Raw genomic sequence first — 23,925 nt, 5'->3', positions numbered from 1 at the left:
AGACTTAAAAAGAAACTGTTAATATTTGGAGTTTCATCCAGTATGCACAGTTCACACGTGATATCTTAATGAACTTTGTCAGCTCTCTAGAAAAAAGCACAAATGTTAGGCTGGGCTTTGGAAGAGAGATAAAGTGAACTGGAGGTTCAAATGCAAAACTCTGGACTCCTGAAGGATGCAAACTTTGCACTTCCTCTACCCGTTCATTTGAACGTCTGCCCCCCAAAAATACCTTTGCTACAATTTTCAAGCTAGAAAAAGTTAATCCCATCAGGGAGATGCTGTCGGGAAAACCGAGTTTATGCCATGGATGTGCAGAAAAGAGAAGGAACAATAGCAACAGGAGACTTTTTCATTAAAAGCTCTTTTAAATATGGTGGTAGGTTGGGGAGCGCTGAAAAAAAAAAGTGAGAGAAAGCAAGAATCACATGAAAGAGAAGGTAAAAATCGGCGTGGCTACATCTCAGGCTCTCTCCTCGCAGGGGAGGTGAGGGTTGCTCTGGTTCTAATTGCACTTCTTGTTCCCTCCAGGTCAGAGGCAGCCCGCTGGTAGTGAGAGTTACACTCGGGAGTTTCATCAACTTTTTCTGGTAATCTCATCCTTCTCTCACACCCGGGCTTTCTGTCGTTGAAATTTCCCGTGCGTTACCTTCCCGGCGAGAAACCGAGGGGCAGGGCGAGGCGGGGAGGGGGGGAAGCTGCCGGCCCAGCCCTGCCTTGCTCCTGCCCCTTTTTCCTGCCTGCAACCAGCTGCCCGCCAGGAGCCGGATGAAAAACTGCCGGCGCACGGCACAGCCCCCCCACATGCCCCCCCCGCCCTTATCCCCGTACGAGGCGGTCCCTGGCTGCCGGGGGGGCTGCGGGGCTCCGGGGTGAGTACCCCCGGCTCGGGGAGCGGCGGCTGGGGGAGGATTGGGGGGGGGGGGGGGAAGCCCGGGCTGCCCCCCCGGCTCCCGCTGGGGACGGGCAGGGGTGAGGGGGCGGCGGGAGGGGGGCGGCCACGCACGGGCATTCCTCGGGGTGCTGCCGGTCCCGGGGTGCTGCCGGTCCCGGGATGCTCATTGCCTGCCCCGGAATGCTCGTTGTCCGCCCTAGGATGCTCGTTGCCCGCCCCAAGATGCTCGTTGCCCACCCCAGGGTGCTCGTTGCCCACCCAGGATGCTTGTTACCTGCCCCGGGATGCTCATTGCCTGCCCGGAATGCTCGTTGCCCACCCCAGGGTGCTCATTGCCCACCCCAGGGTGCTTGTTACCTGCCCCGGGATGCTCGTTGCCCACTCTAGGATGCTCGTTGCCCACCCCAGGGTGCTCATTGCCCACCCCAGGGTGCTCATTGCCAGCCCCAGGATGCTCGTTTCCCACCCCGGGACGCTCGTTGCCCACCCCGGGACGCTCGTTGCCTTCTCTGGGATGCTGCCTGCCCCCTGGGACATTGCAGCACGGAAGGGCCATCTTCCAGAGATAAGGCCATCCCTTTCCTCCGTACGGCGAGCTCTTACCAAACACCTGGCGCTCGGCAGCTCTGGGGAGGGGTCGCTGGCCCGGGGCGTGGTGGCACCAAGGCTGCGGTTGCCCAGCCCGAGAGCGCGGGTGCCACCATCCTGGCTGGGTCTGCCCAGGGCAGGAAGGTGCCCTAAAAATGCAGCTGGTGTTATTCTGGTGATATGTAACCAATGGCGCAGCTTGGGCACAAATAGCTTGGTTTGGTTGGGTTTTTTTCTGGGTGAAATGCGACAGTGAGAAATGTTCCTCTTTCCACTGGTGTGCGGTTGGTTGTTCCTGCAGGTTCGGTGTAAGACCCTTAGAAGAGACACTTGCTCTGCATGGAGTAGAAGTGGGGGCAAGGGCATAAAAAGTTGATTAAAAGCAAACGAGAAAGCTTTTGTGCTTTACAAGCAATTTCATTTAAGAACTTGACCACTGCAAATGGGCAACGTAATTATGGGGAATCCATAGGCAAACAAAATGTGGTCTGGAGCCCTTGTGATTTCAGATGAGATTTCACAGAGATAAGCACACAGAAACAAGCATGATCTCGTCCTCTGTGAACACCTTCTATACTTCCTCTACTTTGTACTTACCAGGACAATATCCCTTATATTTTCTTTAACCTATGCACAGCAGTATCATTTTCCCTCATTGATGTGGAATCTGAAGATTTTTTCCTTCTTAAAAACATTTTTCCATATATCTTCGCTCTAAGCTGAAGGTTGTTTCTCATTCTTTTCTCATTTTTTTACTCTGATCACAGTTTATATGCTCTGCTGCATTCATATGATGCTGCATAAATTGTCTAGCACTTACCTAACTAAACCACTGATTAAAATTATTTGAAGTGAGACTATTTTTGTCTGTTGACTCAAGTATTTTGGGGACAGTTTTGCTGTCAGAAAGCAAGCTGTCTGAAGGATGTTTACACAGTCACTGGGCAATTTCAGTTTATTGGAAGGCAGAGCATTTACTTGAAGAACCTTGGTGCTGTGATTGCTCATCCTTGCAGTTACTAATCACCTACGGAAGGCACCGCACGAAGTGTCTTTGTGTAAAGCTGAGGCGCTGCAGCAAGGCTTAACATTTCAGTCTGAAGAACATCTGGGTTTAAATAAAGCAAGGTGTTAATAATGCATTTTGGCAAATCTTAAGCATTTCACATTCACCTCACTTAGAAAACATGGAATGGATCCCATCTTGTTATATAAAAACAACCTGAAATAACTTTTTTTTGTCATTTTTATATTAATATACATGTGGCAAAGACTATATTGTGCAATGCCTCCCCATGGAAGTGCCCCTTCAGCTGAGATGGCATGAAAAGCAGTCAGGATTTAAAGTTTCACTTTACAGCAGTTTGTTTCCAATATGGCATCAAGTTATTAAAATAGCTGCATCTCTGGGACAGGTCGGGAGTTACAGAAAGTGCTTGTTGGTGTATTCACTTCTGAAGTGTCCAATATTTTCTCACTGCTCCTGTAGTTCTGCAGGGAAAGGGTGAAAAAGGAAACAGTTGTTAATGCTGATTGCAAAATGTAGGGGAAAATACTGAGCTTAGTTCAGGCTGACCCTGATTAATTTGTGTAAAACGTTTGTATTCATAACTTCCAATAATGGAGTGTGGGTTTAATCTAGTAAGTCCAGACATGACGTAGGTTTGCATTTGGACAGAATTTTTGAGCAATCCTGTTGAGTTTAAAACATTTCAAGAGCCGTTTTGTTTGGTTGTGTCATTAACAGCGTGCTTACTGCGTGTGGCTGCAGCTCTGTCTGTCGGAGTTAGTCATAAATAAGCTGTGTGGGAGGGCTTTCCTTTTGGAAAGCCGTCAAAAGAAATTGTAAGATTGCTAGTTCCCAAGGTCTCATCCAAAGTTTTCTTTGAGATACTTGGGTCTGGGAATCTTGAGACTGTGTTAGTCATCTGGGATGAGATCAGTTCGTTTGGATTTGGGGTCATCTGTACAAAGTCTGAGCCCAGATGGGCTGAAGAGCACACGAGGCTCCTCGTGGGGTGCATAGACAGGGCTGCTCCCTCTGAGGAGGGTGCGGGATTTCGGGAGAGGGTGGGCTGTACTGGAGTGGGGCTTGCAAGCCAGGTCCTGGGGAGAGATGAGGAGTACTCATGGTTTGTTCTTGTTTTCCTTCACAGGAAGGATTTTGGTTCTGGAGTGAAGGGAGCAAATATTAGTTTTTCTAAAGCACAGAGCTGTCTGGTTCTAAAGTACCCATAACTCTGCCATTCCCCCAGCTCTTGTGCCTATCTCTAGGGAGAACCATCCAAAACTTAGCTGCTGCTTCGGATGGGGTCTCGAGAGTCACAATTTAGCGACATTAGCAGAGGATGTTAATTAGAAAGGTCTCATGAAATAAGCATTTTGGATTTTCTGAAGTTGTAAAACAGTAAAATACAAATATCTGTAAATTATTTTCCCATTTTTTAGGAACTGGTAAAAGGTATCTGTTTCTCTATAGGGAGCAAAATGCTGTTTGCATGGATTGTGCCCACAGCAATTTGGTTGTTGGTGCACTTCACAGCAGGTAAGATTTTTTTTTTTTTCCTGCATAGCAATTATCACTTAAAAGAAGCACTCTGGCTAATTAGGGGGTTTTCTTTCAGCTTCTGCATGGTATGCTAGTAAACATCTTTCTTATTGAAGAGAGCAAAATTTGATGCTTGATTAGGTTTATCCTGTAATTTCTGTCAGAACTCCCCTATCTGCTGCTTCTGCTGAGTGTCCTCCCGTTCTCCACGGCAATGCCCCTCGCCCTTGGCTGTCTGGGTAGGCTGTGGGCAGATTTTCTGCCACTGCTCGGCTCGTTTGCCCCCAGTCCTGGAGTCTGCCAGTGAGTGCGTGCTCTCGTACGCTGAGTGCAGAGGACAGGATCGCCGGTCCCCCGTCCGCGTCCTGCACCTCTCGGGACAGACAATGACGCACAAGGGGAGGTCTCTGCAAGCCAGAGGAAATCTTGCTTCTTCCTTCAGTAGCAACATGCCTGCCACTGCTTTACTGAAACACAGATATTTCCTTTAAACAAAGAAAAAAAGAGTTCTGATAGATTTAGCATGGGTTGTGCTTTTTTTCCTACGATGGCTGGTAGCTAGCCCTTGGTTTCTGATCCCAGTCGGTCAGGTTGGTGAGGACCGTAAGTTACCATGCAGAGGCACAAATTCTCACATTATAAATATGGGGAGCCTCTCTTTCTCGAGTGCAGCATGCTGTACAAGATAAGCGACGTGTCGGTGTTAAAGGTTTGTTTTCCCATTCTGTTGCAGAAGCCTGCAGTAAAGGGAACGTGCCCGCTAGCAAATGCCCCCGTGGTGCTGCAGAAATATGTGACAAAGGGACCATGACTGCTAACACTACTTCTCACGTCCAGCCTGGAACCAGCATCAGCCTCTTATGCCAGCTGAAACCCCTGCAATACTCCGAGCAGTGCAAGATAGCTATTTTCTTTAACAGCTCTGAACTAATTAGCAATTACGGCAGTTCAGTAAGCACCGGGTTTCTAGTCCGTACATATGGCAAACACATGTTTACGTGCAAAAGGGTTTGTCAATCCAAGAAAAGACTCATCTGTGGAATCGATATAGAATCTGGAAGTAAGGATAATTTCTTATTCCTTGTTCTTAAATATTTCCTGTGGTACCTCTGAGACATGTCTTAGAAACTAGCAGCAGGTGGATTTCCCAGAAAAGGTGCTGCCTTTTAGTGGCTCTTTGTATTTAAAATATTCCCAGCTGGAACTGTGCAATTCCATTATTCACAAACAAAGAGATGCTAAATAAAACTGCCCCCTCGGAGCAAACAGCATACTCTCCTGTTCTAGCCCTGACACCCACCAGTCTGTCCAGGACACAGGGGACTTGCAAGAAAAATTCTGAGGAAATTTCAGTTTTTCTTCTAGCCTGATGAGCTGATGCTGCTGCAGCAGTCCTCTACTGTATCAGTGTTGTTGTTTTGTTGTAGGTTTCTTTTTATAAAGTAAGAATAATGGTTGATTGCTTCAAGCAAAGCTTGTGGTGCCCAGTCTGGAGAGCTGTTAAGCACTTGTATTCATGTGGCACCCTAGTAAAGTCACTGGGGTTTTGCTCAAGTGTTAGAGGTCTCAGAAGGCTGCAGATATGATAGACTCAACTGTTTTCACATATAAAAATTGTTAGCCTGAAAATTTTGTCTATAAATTCTTTAAAAAAAAACCCCAAACAATCAAAAAAGCCAAAACTAGCATTTCTTAAAATGTGTCCTATCAGTATCTTTAACGAAGAAACTGATAAGAATATCTGTTTAAGATCCTCCAGATGAGCCAAAAAATGTGTCATGTATCCAGTATGGGACAGATAGCCATCCCACCTGCACCTGGGACAAGGGAAGGCTCACGTACATCAACACTACCTATGTAATACAGTAAGTAACCCAGGTTCTTTGATACCTATAATTGTATCTTAGAGGGGTTTTTTAAAAATTTTTGCACCGATTATTGACAACTTACCCTTCTCAAAGCACACAGAAGAGTTGGTTTATGAATAAGTCAGTCCAAGGCTGCCATTCACAGAAGCCAACTGGAGCAGCTGAAGCCCCTTTGCTGTTCACATCCGTGTGGGCCGCACTGCAGGAGGTTGGCTGCTTCTGATAAAGAGGGTATGCCAAGACATGGCTCCCTTTTGGAAAGGAGATGGGGTCTGAAAGGCTTTCCTGTGGTGGATATCCTCTATTTAGTGATTCCATGGCTTGGCTAGCAGTGCCTGCACTGGGAATACTACAATCTGAGCTGCTCGCTCTGTCTAGGAGTTTAGCTAAGGTGATGGAGGGGGACTTTGCTTGGAAATGTGTTATTTTTGCTTCCCATTTTAGACCCAACCTGTAATTTTGTTCACTCTGGTTTGGCTGAGCCTTTGCTGAAAAAGGCCGTGGAGACTTTTGCAGCAAACCGTGGGGAAGGAGTAAAGCTTCCCCAGAGCCCATCGAGGCGCGTTAGGAGACCTTTGGATTTCAGGAATCACCATGCATGGGAGGAACCTTATTAAAATCCTCTATTCAAGCAAACATCTGGGTAGAATGAATTAATTTTGCCCTCTGCAAACTACTAGGTAGGCTGAACTAGCCCCCATTTGTTTCTGAGGTGCTGCATGTTGACTGCCTCCTTGCCCTGAGAGTCTCACTCTTCTTCACCACCTTCTTCTTCACCTGCCTCTGTTGGCCAAGGTAGCAGCAACTTTCTTAGTAGCTTGGAGAAACCTGTCACTGCTCTTTAAGCAGAAGGAGAATATTCAGGTAACTTGCAGAAGGGTAGGGAAGTGCAGATAACGAGTCCTGCAAGTGTTGTAACATAGAGATACAGCAGCGCTTGCTAGTAAGTTATTAAATATATTACAAAATGCAAAAGGTCACCCTGAAGCAACATGATACAAACACCTCTGACTCAGGTGGAAGAAAATACACAGAGAAGCTAAACGAGTTACTCAAGGCAATGGGTTGAATGACAGATTGAGAATTAAAGGTTGTGTTTGAAATCATACCATCCAACCGTTAGACTGCAGATAAATTACATTTTTAATCACTAACTTATGTAAATAACAAAAAAAAACCCCAAACCACTCCAAAATCCATCATCCCCCTAAATGCTGTGTACCAATGCTCATACATAGAGAAATATTAGGTAACCAATGTTAGGTAACCATTATACTATTAAAAGGAACCTACTCACATACTTGCAGCTCACTGGAAATCTGGAAGTACTTCCTTTGTCAGCAATTAAACCCCAAAAGCAGTGTAACACCTTTACTACCGACTTAGCTAGAGGAGCATTTGCTGTAAGCACTGTATTGAAGCAGACAGATCTTTCAGGGGGCAGATGACCTACCTGCCTTTCGTTGCAGTGGTCCTCCCTCAAAATCCAACTGCACGGGACCTGCTACAAGAGCCGCAGCCGCGAGGGACCCGGAGCAGCACGTGCCCTGACGCACCCAGGGTTTAGCTTTCTTGCTGTACAGGAGAATATTAACCAAGAATTTTCCTTCTGTTCCAGGTTATCAAATGGGACGGATGTCTTATGCGTTTCAGAAGGAAGTCTGAATAAGAAGTTTGGCTCGTTGGCCCTGAGCAAGTTGAATTTTGACTCTACTTACACTGTTGTGGTTGCCGCCTCCAATGAGCTAGGAAGTGCTTTTTCACAGCCGCTCGTGTTCATGTTAATAGACATAGGTAAATGCACTACTTACTACCTTTCAGTTAGTCCCAGCCCTTTAGAAAGACAAGAAAACATTTTGAGCATTTCTTGTTCAAACCTCTCAGAAAAACCATCCGTCCAGTCTAAACCAGTAACTCTATTTCCCCCAGTTCTGAGCTGTGCTGCGTATCTGAGCGCTGTTTGCTTCTTTCTGTTTTTGCTGCTAGTGAAACCACATCCTCCCAACTTTTTAGTGGAATTTGAAAATTCTTCTGCGACCAATTGCACCTTTTTTTGGCACGATGAAGCACAAGCGCAGCACTGGAGGCTGAGATACCGTCCACTTACCAGGCACACCTGGAGCACGGTAATCCTCTTCTGAAGAGTAAAGGAAATTATGGTCCTTGGAGGTTGCTGTCATTATTTTTTCATTATTTCTTACCAGAATCTGTTTGTCCAAATTTGCTTCTCTCTGCTTTCTAACATCATATTTAAGAAAAAATATTGCCTACAGGTCAAAAACTATTGTTGGTCTAAAACTGAATGAAGGTAAAACACCATTCCTGTAAAAAACTCTGTGCATGAATAGTTCCCCTTATGCCAGGTGTCTCTATGACACACTGAAGAATCAGAGCTTAAGTTTGACCCATCATTTTATTGGAATATGGTCGTATCTGCTTGTTGCAGCTCACAGCTACAGGCATAAAATGTCCAAATGTTTGTGCCTTCCCTCATGTCGATTGGAAGTCTTTGCTTTTAAGTGGTAAAAGAAATGTATTGAAGTCGAGTAAAACATGAACAGAAAATCTGTTATCTTCACATAATTAAATGAGAGATTTTTCAGATAAAGAACTGCAAGCCCGATGATTCATTGCATCATTCTTTGAGTTATTAAAGCTGCCTCAGATCAAGGTTTTCCCCATAGTTTTTTTAAAGATGTGTTTTGGCTGGCTGGGCTTCCTTTGGGCATTAGGAATTCAGCCTGTCACTGCTTTCAACCTTTATTTCCTTGTGAGTTTCATGTTACATGTCTTTTATCTTCATTAAAGGTTGAAAGCTTAAACAGTGAAAAATGCAGCCTTTATGGTCTGGAGCCTCATACAGCCTACGAGTTTCAGGTCAGCTGTAAAATCCACCCCGAGCGAGGACTGTGGAGTAACTGGCGCACGTACCAAACCCAGACTCCAGAAGCAGGTAACACACGATGGCACCTCCTGCACCGAGCCCGTGTCTGACGTTTGCATACAAGTGGAAACTTTAGCTAATGAAGTCAAAAACGCTGCTGGGTTTTTGCAGGTTGGTTTGCAGAGTCTCTGTAGATCCAGAGCCAACAGGGTAGCAACTTCTGAAAGAGAATTGCTTTTCTAATGAACAAAAAATGAGGCGGTTCAAGTTTCTTGCAAAACAGGAATTTCAAGAGTTCACTGGGAAGGTCTGAAGGATACATTCATTTGACGTTGTTGAAGGTTGGGGGGGGTTTTCCCAGAGCCGTAGTGGCCTCCTGCTGCATCGCGACACGTCTGGAAAAGGCAGTTTGTCTAGCTTAGCTGGGGAAAGAAAAATATTTCGTATTGGTTCATACCTAAGTGTTTTACTGACTTCCTGCAACAACCCCATAACTCAAGTCAGGATGGCTGCTATGTCATCCCCCGGTGTGAACAAACAGCTTGGGCAGCAAGCTCTGGGATCTTGACCTTGCTCGACCATTTGCTGAGGAGTTGAATGAATTGGCTGGGAAACTGCCTGGAGTCTTCCAGTTCTGCTGATGCTGGCAGGTTTTAGCAGAACAGTTTAATCTTAGCGAGTCACCTTTCCTCAAGTAGAGAAGATATTTCACTTGGAACCTCCCCAGGTGACCCCTCCAAGGCGCTGTGGAGTCACTGGAGACCTCTCTGGCTTCAGAGCAGAACCTGGCCAGGCACCGGAGAGAGATCCCACCAGGAATTAGGTGAGCAAAGAGTGTTTCTGGCCCAGAGGACGGCACAGCAGACTCCAGGGACAACCAACCTGAGGGCAATTCTACTAGTTTCTGCCCGCACGCTCACATACCTGCCCGCCTGACTTCACCCTGAGCTGCATAAACTCACACGATGCAAAACTTCCAGTTCTTACGAGAGAAGAAAGCTTCTCAGAAGTTTGTTTCAACAAAGATGTGTCGGCTGCTCTGGCATCCCCTCCTTTCATCTCTTACTTGGCTTTCGTTAGTCTTTTTTGTGAATTACTATAAGCTCCTCAGGCTAGTGCCGTTATTACTCATGCTATTTACCACTACTGACAGCATCAGTTTCTGTAAGACACATTGATTGATGCGTGAAGTTTTCCTCCTCTCCCTCACCTTCCTCTCAACAGCTTTCTCAACCTTCTCGATGAACCCTGGCTTGCTACAACATTTGTGGTTATCACCCCTCTACACAGCCAGTGCTATAAAATGAGAAACTTTTTAGCTAATCAAGGAGCATTTTCTTATCTCAGACTAGGTGACAGCGAGGGGAGGTTGCAGATGAGAAGCGCTGGGTACATCATGGTTGCCTTTCTTTGAAGGAGCTGAAGTTCTACACATGAGTTTGGCCTTTTGCAAATTCAGAAGCATACCTCTGCAATGAGATTTTTTTTTTTTCCTAAGCCTGACCTGTCACAAAACTTGCTTTATGCAAGCACTGTTTGTAAGTGAGCATAATTTTTTTTTTTCCAGCTAATTTGTGTGGTTCACATGTGAATTGAACTTTAAAATCTGGGCTAGAGTCCAAAAGATGCAATCCCATATTTTATTTTTTCCTTCTTTGAGCTTGCCCCTTCCTTGCTCACAGCAAGCATGCTCCAGTTTTATTTCTTCTGCCAGTCCTGCTTCTTGTTTCTATTCCAGTCTCTATTTGCAGTTAATACATGACAAATAGCTCTTAACATTGCTGGCACTGAGGATTTTTTCTGTCTTTGAATATAGGAAATAGCAGGCAGTCCCATTCTAGCTGGGGTTGTGCAACGGCTGCCTGCTGCTTAGGTTATTAGCAACAATTATTATTTGAATTTGATGGATTTATTTTGGTCAGAGACCTCGAGGAACCAAGCTTGGTTACCTTTTGTCATATTGGCTTTCTTTATGTGTCTCCGATTCTGAATTGTTGGAGCATATTGTGTTCACCAGTTTCTGCAGTCAGAAGTTTGCTTTAGTGTTATTTTGGAAGGTTTATTCAAAACATCAAGGGTTTCCAGTCATTCTGTGACTATAAGGAGAATCATGGAAAGAATGGGGGTTTTAAGCTACCTCTGACAAGGTCCTACCCAGTTGGCTGTTAAAGGCATTTATTGCCTAGAGCCAGGCAGCAAAATCCTACAGATCCTACAAACTCTATTGCCTGAGGCTGGCTGTTATTTTAGGATTGATGTAGCCAACCCTGAGGACCTCAACTTTCATGCAAAGATGAGAGCTAATACTGTCACTTTGATGTGTAGGCTTCCTTGGGATCCATCCTGATTAGGGAGCGCAGGATAAAGTCACCAGCAAAGCAAAACCCTCTCTTGGGTTTATGGCTTGTTGTCCTCATGAGTACCATCATCAACACAGCTGAACTCCAGCCGCAACAGCAAATACGGGCTATTACACATTGCGTCATTTCAGGGACATTTTAAATCTTAAATTTTAATTGTCTCAGAAGTTTTACCTCCTTCGCCTATTCAACGTCTTGTTTACTTCAAAACACAGTCAATAACGCTGCTCACTCTCCTCCTCCCACACCAGTGCCGACCGGGCTCCTGGACGTCTGGTACCGACAGCAGGATGTGGACTCTCAACAGCAGAACATCTCTCTTTTTTGGAAGGTAAGTTAAGGGAAAGCTAAGCAGAGGCATAATAATCAGCAAGGTTAGAGGGGGAACCCTGGTTTAGGTGTTCGCAGGAAAGGACTGAGCCCAAGGGGAGCACAGGGCTTTTACCAGCACCCAGTGACAGGGACACAGACCAGCTCTGCTACCCAACACTTGCCTCCCCCGGAAGATTCAGCAACTCTTTTCTCCCTACCATCTCCCTTTTACAGTTCTCCACACTTTCTGTCATGCTGAAAGTAGAACACGTTCCTGGCACATCACATCAGTGAAGAGAAGTGAGGGTACCACAGCTCAGTTACCACCTTTCCACAGGGTGACTTGTGTCCCTGATGATATACCTAAAGGGACAAATCACAACCTTACAGACTTCCTGATTTGTTTTCTAATTAATATCTCCCTCTCCTTGTTGCTGGTTGCCGCCGTTGCCATACGTGGTCGCAACAGGCCTGGGAGGCCAGGAGGACACCATGCCCCACGTCCTCCACGGGCACACGCCTTGCGTGTCTGCTTTTGGATATGAGCCTCCTTCAGAGGTGTTTCTGCTCTGTTTTGCTTCTATGAAAAACAGAGCAATGAAGAATAGGGGAGGCAGAAGAGGTAATTTATTGTAGTAGCCCTTTAAGGTGACCCAACTCTTAAAAACTGAAGAGCTGGATGTAGTTTGGGCAACTGAACGGGTCCCGTGGGTGTCACTGCTGTGTGGATGGATGGTTGGCTGAGGCTTCTGTCGTACAGCAGCAGCAGGAGGAAGTTGGTTTTCTTCGCAGGTGTGAAGCAGGTGATGGGCAAACCACATGCAAAAGGGTTTGCTAATAATAATAAAGCTGCAAATCTGAAATTGGATGAACTCAGGAGTCAAAAAAAATTGGTTGTTTGGGTCTGCCAAGCAGAGCCTTCTGTGAGCTGGGGGAAACTGCAAAAAGAATTCAGGTTAAAAGCCAGCTGTGGGGTAAAAATTCCACGTTACTGTACATTGCCATCCAGCTCAGGTCTGCTGTGCCAACATTCCCAGTGAAACCAAGCCCTGGTACCAGTGCCAGGTGCTGCGTTTCTCCAGTATTACCGAGGCAGCACTTAGAGCCAGATCCAGGAGAAATTTTTGGATTGTGGGGCGCTTTGCTGTGGTTTTATTTTGAAGCCAATAGGATGATTTTTTTAAGCATAAACTATCCTTGACTTCCAGTTTGCAATCTCTAGTTAATCTCTAGATAATATTATATCTTCTCCTCACACCAACAAGCACTACGCTGTAAGTGAAAGCAGAATTTCTCATATAATTATGTGACTCCAGCCGTTGTGGTTTTAAGACATTTAACTTTAAGACCTCTATCTTGCAATAGCGAGCTGGTGACACTTTCTTTACCGAAGCAGACTTCCTGCAGCATCATTCATAAAACGGGTGCAGTACGTTGCTTTTATAGCTTTCACGACAGCTACAAAGCAAAGGACTCAGACTCAGTGCAATGTACTACCGTTGTAGGTTTTCATATGTTCACACAAATACCAAAGAAAGGATCGCCAATTTATTTTCCGCAGGCTTTCTGAGTAGTTTCAGCACTGTGTCCTGAGCCACTGCCAAAGCGATTGTAACACTGCAAACATTTTTCTATTTTTGAAAGTGCTTTTTTCCCCCCTCTTCCTTTTTTAATGACAAAAAAAACCAGTCAAACAAAATGAACTGACTTCATAGACACTACAGGAAACTGTGAAACTGATAGTACAACTGCAGACACCCGGGGTGGAAAAAACAGCGCAAGGTGTTACAGGGGACAGCACAGGCTGACTTTTCAGAAATACGTATTCTAAGTGGTTGAATTTAAATAATTCTTCATCATGGCTTTAAGTAAAAATCTGGGTTTTTCCCTAATCAAGAATTGCTCATTTTTACAAATCCAGCTGTGCAATTAATACTTTTTTTTCCCCTTGTGAAAAGCTTGGCTTGAATTCAGACTGAAGGACGGAGGAGGCTCTGTGCTGTCCCCAGCTATATTGCCGCTTGGAAAATCAGCAGCTCACAGCAAAAGAGCTTCGCTAAACTGGAAATAAACAGGAAAAATAAATAAGAAATTAAAAGAAAGATATGTAACCTTAAGAGAGGCTCAGGTAAAGTCATGCTCTTGGCTCTACGATCTGGGAATTAACTCATGTCGTGGGTCGTCAAGAGCAGAGCAGTGAGGGAGCTGGGGTAAGGGGTGGGAATGGAGAGCACTGGTCGCAGGGCTGGGCAGCAGCAAAATCAAAGAGAAAAAATCAGAATAGGCTGTTAGGTGGTACAGGTTTTACACAAACCTGCAAAATCATGGTGGAAAAGGGAAATTCTGCAGCAAGGATGCTAGCTTTCTTTGGAAAAAAACGTGCGTGTTCACTTATGAATGTGTATTCTTAGGTTGATGGGGAAACTATGCTATCTTTAAAATGCATTAGCTGTGCTTCAGGCCAACAGATCTTAAGTTAATTTAAAAAAAAAAAAAGTATTGGAGAAGAAAGCAACGTCAACGAGTGAGCGAGCAATCTCTGTAGCACTGCTTGTTTCCTCAAGCTTTTAGAAGAGAAGTAAAAACTAGTAATTGGTTACAAAGAACATTAGCTGGTATGTGCTGGTGTCCAGCAAGTCACACTGTCATGGTAAATAACCCCTTTGCTGTTAGAACAGAAAAAGTAGAGAAGAAATTACCTTTGAGCAGCAGTTCCAGGCTTTGATGGGGCAGCTTGAGCTCCGGGGTCAGGGGGATGCTCTGGAGCCATCCCTGCTGCCAGGCAGGAGGGTGGGTAACAAGCCTCCCCACCTCTCCCGCGTGGGGCAGGGGCTGTGGCTGCTGCCCCATGGCGAGCACAGCGTGGGGGCTTGCCAAACTCCTCTGGGAGGGCTCCTCCCTGCGACACAAAGATCCCCTTCGTGGCAGAAGGTGCATTTAAAAGGAGGTGAAATATTTGGTTCACAAATAAGCAGTAACACTTTCCTCCGCGAGCGGGTCTGAAACCTTCCCGGGTACCATCATCTTTCTGCAGGTTTTGCTCATCAGAAGAAGAAAAGAGTAATTAATGGGCTTTCCTCGCAGGCTTTGAGCCGGTCGGAGGCGAGAGGCAGAATCCTGCGGTACACAGTGACCTTCGAAGCCCTGGGCACACGGAGCCCCCCGGCAGGAGAAGTCCATGTTACCACCCAAACCAGCCTCACCAGGGTCATACCAAGGGTGGGCTACAAGATAACGGTCACCGCCGAGAACTCAAGGGGCAGGTCCCCCCCCGCATCCATCATGACGGACCTGGGCACCCAGGGTAAGGGCTTCTGCTGGGTCTGGACCACTAGGAATACCACCAGTGCTCTGCTTGGTGACACACGCTACGGAAACATCCAGGTCCACCTCAGTGAATCATCAGGGATCTGCAGATCCAGCGTTCAGTGTGGCCGGGGTGCAGTGTCACACCACGTTAAGCTGCCCCGCCTTAGGGTCACCTCAACCCCTTCTGCCAACACAGTGGTAAGCCACGCTGTCAGCCATCCGGGCACCTGACACAGCAAAAAAGTAACCATGTCAAAAAAAAAAAAAAATAAAAAATCAACGAGCAGCAAAATCAACGAGTGTTCCCTGAACTCACCCAGCCCCAAATTTCCTGTGCCAGTACTGGGCACAACAGGGCCTCGTGGTCTCAGGTGGTTTGTTCAAAGAGGCAGTTCTCTGTTTGCGCTTGTCCTGGCGTAACGTCAGTAAAACAGTGACAAAGCTACTGCCAAGTGTTCTGCCTTTTCCCAGTGCTGCACCGAACACCAGCGGGATGCTATCCTCCTTTGGGGACGAGCCCTTGATGACACAAGCCCCTCGTTAAGGAGAGATAGGATGGGTGCAGAAACATCACTGGCATCTGATTATTTGGAGGGAGTTGGACAAAAACTCCTTTGTGGGCTCAGTTCAATTGTATCTGTCAGAAAAACTGTTCAGAAGAGATGTTGGGTTTATGTTACAGATAAAAAATTAACGACCCAAAACATTTTCTCCTGCAGGAAAATGTAACCTGGCCCTAGCTGTGAAAGCAGGAGCTTCGGTCTTGTGGAGATGGTGTGTTTGTGGCTCTGTCATGGGAGCAGGGTGTTAGTATGTGCCCTGACAGCATCTTCTCAGGGTTTGGGGGTGAGAAAACAAGCAGTGCTGCGTATGTTCAAACAGCTGCACCATGAGACAAGACAAGAACGTGACCCTATTCCTATCAGCATAGAGATCACCCTCGTATAAAGACCTTTTCTTTCAACTGCAGTTTATTTTTGTACTTCATGTGGCACCAAACTGGATGAGACACAGTAAAAACCATATCTCAAACTTACCAAATCCGCTTGAGGTGAAGGCAGGTTTGTGCTGATGGTGTCTCTTCTCCCCTGTAAGATCTGCCTCCTCCTCAGAAGGTCTCCGCCGTAGCCACGGGAAACAGCAGCATCTTCGTGAGCTGGAAAGCGCCCGTCGCATCGGCTGCGGCCGTCAGCGGGTACGTGGTGGAGTGGGCAGACACCCCGAGGAGCCCGCGCCCGGAGCCCTGCCCAGCCTGGGTGAAGCTTCCAGCATCCAACCTGTCCACGGTGATAGCAGGTAACTACCACCTCCTGGTAGGGGGCAGCTGAGGTACCATTTTACTTCAAAAGCTTTCCAAGGAGCAAGTCAGATTCTAATTTTTATTAATCCAGCGTAAGAAATCCTTGCTGTATAGGAGGCAAAAAAATATCTGTGGTCGCTTTGGGCTCAGCTGTGCAGTCACTCTCAGCTGAGATTTATATCTGATAAGTAAAATGTCTCTGAAAAAAACCAGTCCCTCCACAATGAAACAAGCCAGCTAGAGGTATAAGAGACCAAAGGCTTAAGAAAAGACTATTTTCCTTCTACTAATTGTTGGTTACTAATCCCAACCAGCACTACGTGTCGGTGTTCTGCACATTGGACAGCTACGAAGTTACAACAGGGTGACAGCGAGTGTTACCCTCATTAGTCTTCCCTGTCCTCTGTCCTGGTGCTGTGCCTCTGAAGCGTTTGCATCCCCACTCTTGAATGAGCTGGAAAAAGCAGCGTATTCACGCCATCACTCCGTGCTCTGCTTCCAAAAGGAGAAAAGCGAGTTCCTGTCGACCTCCCGCAGGAACAGCTGGGAGGAGGATGCTCCCGTGAAGCCGCGGGGAAGAAAAAGGGTGTGAGATTCTCGTACCCCCTAAGTGACCCCACGTGCAGGCAAACCCTGCACCTCAGATCTTGGGGCAATAAGCTGGGTAACAGCTACTCACCTCCTCCCTTTACCTGGAGCACTAAATGCGGTACAGGGTTTCCTGCAGAGGGTACAGGTCTGCCAGCAGCTGTTGCTTCATGAGGAAACAAAGGACTTTGCCCTTGAGGAGTGTGAACATCCCTTGCTTAAGGCACAGTAAGGTTCTGCCAAGCTCAGCAGGAGATCACAAAGAAGATTTTTTTTTCCTGCTTTATGAAAGATGCATTAATAATCAGAAGATTCATCTGAGCTTTAAGCAGCTGATGTAAATACTTTAGCCATGACCAAATACTTTAACTAGTAACGACCCACTTTTAATTTCTTTATTTAGAGCACATAAAAGATAACGTGTGCTATCAGATCAGCGTGTTTGCACTCTATCGGGACAGAGCGGGACAAGCGGCATCAGTTAGGGGATACTCAAGAGCAAAAGGTAAATCACTATAATACTCTTCTGGATGTTTTTAAGCTAGCTTAAGTTCAGCTTTAAAAGCCAATCTTATGTTTTGCAGCACCATCAGCTGGGCCCCGGATGTACACGACACCGTGGGCCAACGGCATCTTGGTTTCATGGGAAGCAATCCCTGTCTCCCAGCAAAGGGGCTGCATCACAGGGTACCGTATATACCTGCAGAAAAACGATGGGCAGGCAGCCCCAGAGGTCTACAGTAGGTATCTGGTGAAGACCAACGTGATGTGCGTGTGCTGCAGGTGGGGGATTGAGGAGGAGGAGGGAAGGTGCCTTCGGAAAGCTCCTGTGCAGCCGGGGAGTCACCGGCAGCCGGTCTGCCACGAGGGTGAGCAGCAAGAGTCAGCCAGCTCCCTCTACTACAGCTGCCCCTCAACAGGCCTGCGGATTCAGGGCTTCTAGCTTTGAGTTAACACCACTCTAAGTTATTCTGAGTGTGGAACTATCCATTTTCTCCCAGCTTTTTTTGCAAAAATTATTATTTTCTTAAGACATAACCCATGCAAACCCTTGTAATTATTGGCAGGGTGATATAACAGACTTTCTAAACAGAACATAAAAATAACAGCGTTTCTAAAAGTCCTATCCAACAAATACATGCTCTTATATACATACATATATATATAGCGCCTTATATCGTGAGACACGCTCGGCAGGCAGCACCCACTGCATCCCCACACCCCTGTGCTTTTCCCATCTAAGCCCTCTCCCATTCCATCTGCATAACTCCCAGGCTTCCACCCAAGAAATGGGTTTCTTCTTAACTTTATGCAGAAGTTGCACCACAGTTTTTACTGGGTGTTCCATAGTTCCACCATACAAACCTCATTTTAGACTGAAACATTAGCTTATCAAGCAACAGTAGTCAGGGGACAGGACACGCAATCCTGGGTGTCCAGTCTGTACATTAGCACGGGTCATCCCTATAGCCTTCCAAAAAAAGATCTTTTACAGCCCTTCCAATGATTTAATAACATCAGAAAGGAAATTAATTAAAGTAACAGGTACCTCTCTGTGCTCCAAGCTCTGGAAACCCAGTTCATTGGAGTTAAATGCCGTAAAAACATCTGCTAGGGGCTTCACTTGCTTCTCCCCGTTTCCCTCCCAGCCGTTTCCAACGTGAGCGCCCCGCGGTCGCTGCACATCACAGAGCTGCAGCCCGACGAGCCCTACACCCTGTGGATGACAGCATCGACGGCTGCTGGAGAGGGGCCCTGGGGCAACACCCAGCTCCTCTGCTTGGAAAGTATGAGTCTGCCGGGGAGGGGGGCCAGGAGAGGTGCTAACCCTTGGCCCCGTTTTCCACAGACCGGGAATGCTTTTCCCACTATTCTTAACTACTGAAAAATCTCTAGTTTTGGCTAGTTTTAAAACGTAGTGTCTCGCTGTCGGCATAGCTCCCAGCTCTGTGCCAAGCTCTATCATTTTAGAGTAGTTGCAGGCCAGCAGGATGGTTATTGTGACAGGGGAAAGAAGGGTTTGGTCCCTTTGAGTTGCTGGCCTAAATATTTGTGTGCTTCAAGCTCTGGCGCAGAAAGTCCTGCTGAGCTCCACGTCTCCCATGGGTCAGGGGCTCTCTGAGGACACGTGGGCACTGAAGAGCCGTGACCTCAGAGCCACCTTGAGGAGCAGGGCATGGCATGCACGACCCCTATTCCTCTGCTGCCCAGGGGATGCCAAAACAAGACCTTCTCCCACCGATTTCTGATTTGTGCTTAAGTGTTGCCAGAAAGTTTGTGTAGCTGTGTTCCCTCCCCAGCAACGTGCCACAACAACAACTTTAAGCTCCCCGAGTCGCATACATTAGGAAATTCCTCTCCACAGCGTGGGAGCAGGGCTTCTCTGGGGGCAGGTTTCTCCCATGGGCTGCAGAAATCCAGGGAAGTAAGCAGGAGAGGAAATTAAAGCAATCCAGGCAAATTAAAAGTTTTCCTGGCATAAAATCTGGATTTACAACAGTTACGTTTTAAGCAGATAGTGTGAGCACGGTAAAGCCAAGGTGTTCACTGAGAAACTTCGGTCACTGACAATTTATTAAAGATGCACTGAATTTTGTAAGATCTTTTCTACTTAACACCTCTCTGCTGCACGCACCACCCCAAGTTTACGTCCTCTGTCAATGTTTGGTTCAGTACTGGAAGAGAGACCAGCAATTGCATGTTTTGGGTTGTGGACTGCGTATCTCGAGAGACATTGGTAGGCATCTTCATGTTACAAAGTACTGTTGGCTCCAGCAGTCCATTCAGATTCCTGATTTTGAACAAAAGAAAAAAAATTGGTATGTTTTACGAGTGCAAACGCTAGTCAGACCACGACTGTTGTCCGACTTGAGCTAACATATTTGAATTTTTAGGTTTTTTTAATAAAGATGAATGATGGCTGTTCTGTATTTCAGGTGCTGGGCACTGGATGGCTGTTGTGCTTACCTGCAGCTTCTTGATCATCTTGGCCTGCATGTGTTACATCCCTCCAGCAAGAAAACTGTGAGTGGATCCAGCTGCTGCATTCCAGGGAATCACAGAATTGTTAGAAGGGATGGTCCTGTCCTTTCAGGGCACCTTGGGGAACAGCAAAGATTGCTCTGAATAAAGGGCTCAGAGTACATGAATAAGAACACACATTGAGCTTAAAATATAGCCTTAGTTCATATATATTATGAAATATAGAGCTTAAGGTCTGCTTCCACCAAAAAAAAAAAAAAAAAAAAAAAAAAGAAGAGTTACAATCCATGGGAGTGAAGTTAAACCCTGAGATTTAAAACTGTTTTCCTTTAAAGCAACACACACACACACATCCCCAGGCTGGATTTTCCAGGACTGGGGCTCAGGGCTGTATCCAGCCAGCTCTGCCTGCAGAGCTGCTGTTGGTCGTTGCAGGCAAACCCCGGGCAGGGGCTGGCAGGAGGAGGATGCTGGGCAGCATTTCCCTCTGCCCAAGAGCTGCCCTGCAGCGTGGACGTGCTCACAGGTCCCCACTAAAGCAGATTCGGGGTTACACTGAGCAGGTCGGTAACCACACGCACAAACAGCACGTCCCAGCGCTGCGGGTATCGGCGCTCAAGCTTTTAATTGCACTTATTCAACCTGCAGATTACACTCGCTCCTCTCAGTGCTTGTGCCACAGTGGCAGAGCAAAGCCATTCCAGACCCAGCTAACGCTACGTGGGCTAAGAACTACCTGTCTATGAAGGTAAATTTTACTTTTTTTTTTTTTTTTTTTATTTCTAATCCCACCACCTTCAGAAGAGATTGGAGCCATGCAGGTCAGTAATCTCTTAATGCAGCAAAACCTGATGGCGGATAAATTCTGTTCTCATATCGTGTTAAACTGTGGGATGTGTTGAACGCTGGAAGGGTTCAAGGCCAGGTTGGACGGGGCTTGGGCAACCTGGGCTAGTGAAGGTGCCCCTGCCCGGGGCAGGGGTTTGGAACTCGATGATCTTTAAGGTCCCTTCCCACCCAAACCATGCTACCTATGAGGCAAATTAAATACAAGAACAACGCGGAAATCTGTCATTTTTAGCATATTAGCTGCTGTGTGGAGGGCCACTTGCATTGTGGGGGTGGGAGGTCACAGGCTATCACTCACATCATTAATTATTGCTCCACAGCCTGAGCTGAGCTTGCCCCCCAGCCTGTTCCTGCACAGCACCGGCAGCTTTGAAGAGCCTGAAACAACACAAGTAGAGGAAACCTTGGTGAAAACCGAGCCCCCGGCCCTGCGGGACAAGCTCCTCTTCGGCAGCGGGGGAAACGGCGACTGGCCGCCGGCGAGTGGCCCGGGGCAGGAGGAGCTGGGCTACAGGGCTCTGCCCAGCCCGGCGGACGGGGAGGTTTATGAGCAGCAGCTTCCCGACCCCTACAAGAGGATAGCAGTGGAGGAGCACACGCAGACTGTTTCAGAGTATATCACCAACCCCATCACCGACACAGCCGCCGTGTGCCTACCCCCAGCTACCGGTGCTACCGACCATCTCCCTGAACTTGACTGCAATCCGCTCGCCATCTTCCCAACCACTTTTTTGACTCCCATACTTTCCTGTGAAGGGAATCTTACTTTGGATACAGTGAAAATAAACTGCAGCTCTTTCACGATGTAGGCAGTCAGCGGGACATAAGCCTGGCCTGTTTTTTTGCACTTTACTAAAGTATTTCAGTGTGTTTTCAGTAGAGCCAGTCCAGTAACTTACATGTGACACCTTTAAGCAATAAAAAAGCCAACTCACAAACTTTTCCAGCACTGCAAGTCGCACCTCACCGTACAATACAGCAGCTCCTCACCCACCTTGCACGCTCAGGTAGAATCACAGATGCTTGGGAATGCCAGGGCTGCGTGACCTGGCTTTTAGAGAGGTTAATTAATTATTCAGATGCCTTCATGTAGCCTAGGCTGCCTCAGGCCCATCCCACTGCCTGATCAGGAGTGGTTGAGCCTGGCTTGCTCCAGCCCAGGACTCGGAGCTCGCTGAGGAAGAGTGAGGAGTTATGGCAGGGTCAGTCCTCAGCCCCTCAGGACCACGCTGCAGGCCCTGCTGCACCCAGGTCAGCGATGCAGCACGGCCCCACCTGCAGCCACCAGTGCTAAACTGAAACGCCCACAGGCATTATTCCTCTCCGCAACTCCAGCACTAAGTCGCCTTGTCCCCAGTGACGTGGGTACCGAGGGTTGGGGCTGCAGCAGGGCTGGCAGCTCAGCCAGGGCCAGCCTGCCTGCACGGCTCGGTTCGGGAAAGGAGAAATCCTCACCAGCAAGAAAAGCAACAGGCAGGAAGGCAAATGGACTGGTGAGAAGAATTTAAATCATTTATTGAAGTATTCTAATTACAGGTTTGAGGTCTGTCTTACACATTTAATGACTTTGTTTACTATATGTGTGTGTATATACATACACAAAGTGATGGAAACATGAAATTTGTTTCCTGTTGTTTCCTTCTGGCCAAGCTCAAGCGCTACGCTGCAGCTACACACAGAATAAAGTGTCTTTAAAAATAAAGCTGAAACACTGCTGCTAGAGATAAGGTGTAAGTCTAGATCTGAACTTACCTGGAGCATCCTCCTCCCGCCCAGGCCCGGGCGGCTGCTCTCCATCGCAGCCAGCTACCCAAGCTGGTGATGAACCCTCCTGCGATACCATCATCTTGCAGCACCTCCACGAAGAGTCACTCCCTGACTCGGCAAGGAAACAGCCCCCCTGCCACCGTCTCCTTCCACAGCAGCGACAGAGGCACCTGCAGTGCAAGGCCACGGCTTTCCCCACAGCCTTCTGCTTGAAGTGAAAAGCAAACCTGAAATGCCACGTTAGGGAGATCTCTGCTGGCTTTTTCCCCATTTTTATCCCAGATGTGGCCATTTTACCCTCTGCAGGAGGCCCACACACAAGTTGTGACTGTTAATAACCCGCGGCCTTCCCTGTTGGAGCCAGACAGGCCGGGCTCGTTCACATCACCCAGAGTGCCGAGGTCTGGACCTCCAGCCACACCGTGTAAACACCTCTGCAATAGGCAGGAGTACATGAAGAGAGTTGTGTGCACATTAAGCTTTTTTAGGAATGTGAAATTCAAGCCCTGGCACCAGCTTTCCTCGTGTTTGGCTTCCAGTGACTTCTCTGCAATGCCCAGAGTGTTTCCTTTTGATCTGTACAAGCAACGGAAGTACTCCGCTATTCTCAAAGCCTTACCTCTCCAGTCTTCTCCTTCTGTGTACTGAAAACAAAATAAAACCATCAGCAAGATTTAGCTGTTATCACACAGCTAGGTGTATTTTTAGGAGGGAAAAGCATCCTGGTAAAGGTGGAGCAGCTCAGCTGAGGATCCAGTGCACTGCTCACTGCTAGCTTCAACCAGAAACCCCCCGAAACGTTCAGAAAATAGAGCCTGCAAGCGGCCCCGACAGCACGTGGTCTTCCTCCTGAAAGCGGCTTCTTGGGGATAAGGAAACAGAGAGAGGCTGAAGACAGCTACTGCCCAGGAAACCGCTTCCCCAAAGCGGCGGGAAAACGCTGCGAGAGGAGCTGGACTCCAGGGAGCAGCTGGGCCATGCTGCTCCGCAGTGCAGGGACCGCTGCTGGGATGCACAATTCCGGCTACAGCTCACTCAACAGCCACTGCCCTGCCATCCCGTGCCCACCCCTTGGCTCACCTGCAGCAGGCTGCTGCCCACGACCTCGCCCAGACGTGCCAAGGGATCCTTCGTGTATCACAGCTGGCCAAAAAGCTTATTTTTCCTGCCAGGGAACTCACCGGAGGACAAGAGCGCTTACCCGAACTGCCCAACCACGGGGCACGAGCTCACCACGCTCACGGTAGAAATCGCACACCGAATTAAAAATGATTCCCAGATGCACCAGGAAACACAGGATAGCCTCGAGAGAGAGGTGCAGGTTTCAGACACGCGTGCAGGCTGCCTCACCACAGTGCCGGTGCGAGACGCACACTCCCCCCACCACCCGCTTTCAGTAGGGGTGTCGGAGCTGGCAGATTTTTTCATCTGCAGGCTCCCAATAAAACCATGCGTAAGGAGCTCTGCAGTGCAACCCCTACTCGTGTAGTTCCCACAAATTTAGTTTTGAGCTGTATTTGGGGATGGTATTTCAATCCTGGGACTTGTTTGCATCCTCACTGCCTCCTCCAAACTGGCCCAGGACCTCCATGATCAAGGTCACAGGCTGGATGTGGACGTGCTCAGGCACGACAGCAGGGGAAGATGCACTTCCACGTGAAAACAGCTTTAACAG

At 47.5% G+C, this 23,925-nt stretch overlaps 1 protein-coding gene and 2 long non-coding RNA genes across 9 annotated transcripts; 1 reads left to right on the top strand and 2 right to left on the bottom strand.

Annotated features, from left to right (window-relative positions):
- Positions 1 to 334: 334 nt before the first annotated feature.
- Positions 335 to 22,518, top strand: IL12RB2 (interleukin 12 receptor subunit beta 2). Of its 7 annotated transcripts, none has more exons than XM_074831773.1 (17): positions 335 to 440; positions 532 to 590; positions 3,963 to 4,028; positions 4,765 to 5,091; positions 5,782 to 5,896; positions 7,518 to 7,693; positions 7,886 to 8,025; positions 8,708 to 8,852; positions 11,395 to 11,474; positions 14,540 to 14,759; positions 15,860 to 16,060; positions 17,056 to 17,157; positions 17,237 to 17,392; positions 18,302 to 18,439; positions 19,589 to 19,676; positions 20,283 to 20,382; positions 20,804 to 22,518. In XM_074831773.1, exons 3-17 carry the CDS (start codon positions 3,971 to 3,973, stop codon positions 21,290 to 21,292), a joined length of 2,535 nt encoding a protein of 844 aa, XP_074687874.1. In that variant the 5' UTR covers positions 335 to 440; positions 532 to 590; positions 3,963 to 3,970; the 3' UTR covers positions 21,293 to 22,518. The 7 variants fall into 7 exon arrangements, with proteins under 7 accessions (XP_074687874.1, XP_074687872.1, XP_074687876.1 ...); XM_074831771.1 differs by having other exon boundaries at positions 17,237 to 17,521; XM_074831775.1 differs by lacking the exon at positions 18,302 to 18,439.
- LOC141926300 (uncharacterized) lies at positions 2,599 to 6,087 on the bottom strand. Its single transcript, XR_012624090.1, has 2 exons — positions 5,982 to 6,087; positions 2,599 to 2,974 (listed from the first exon to the last, which is right to left on the bottom strand). It is a non-coding gene; the product is annotated as an uncharacterized LOC141926300 (long non-coding RNA).
- LOC141926299 (uncharacterized) lies at positions 18,566 to 20,850 on the bottom strand. Its single transcript, XR_012624089.1, has 3 exons — positions 20,782 to 20,850; positions 19,620 to 19,751; positions 18,566 to 19,443 (listed from the first exon to the last, which is right to left on the bottom strand). It is a non-coding gene; the product is annotated as an uncharacterized LOC141926299 (long non-coding RNA).
- Positions 22,519 to 23,925: the final 1,407 nt, after the last annotated feature.

Source organism: Strix aluco, chromosome 8 (assembly GCF_031877795.1).
Source record: "Strix aluco isolate bStrAlu1 chromosome 8, bStrAlu1.hap1, whole genome shotgun sequence".
NCBI classification, from domain to species: Eukaryota; Metazoa; Chordata; class Aves; order Strigiformes; family Strigidae; genus Strix; species Strix aluco.
Note: the sequence above shows the minus strand (reverse complement) of the source record. Positions and strands in the feature narration are given on the sequence as shown.

Bases quoted from the DNA above. Each gene is read 5' to 3' on its own strand.
- IL12RB2 (XM_074831768.1), top strand. From the start codon at position 3,971: ATGCTGTTTGCATGGATTGTGCCCACAGCAATTTGGTTGTTGGTGCAC. The intron at 4,029-4,764 runs GTAAGATTTTTT...ATTCTGTTGCAG, and splicing joins GTTGGTGCACTTCACAGCAG to AAGCCTGCAGTAAAGGGAAC. The intron at 14,760-15,859 runs GTAAGGGCTTCT...CTCCCCTGTAAG, and splicing joins GACGGACCTGGGCACCCAGG to ATCTGCCTCCTCCTCAGAAG.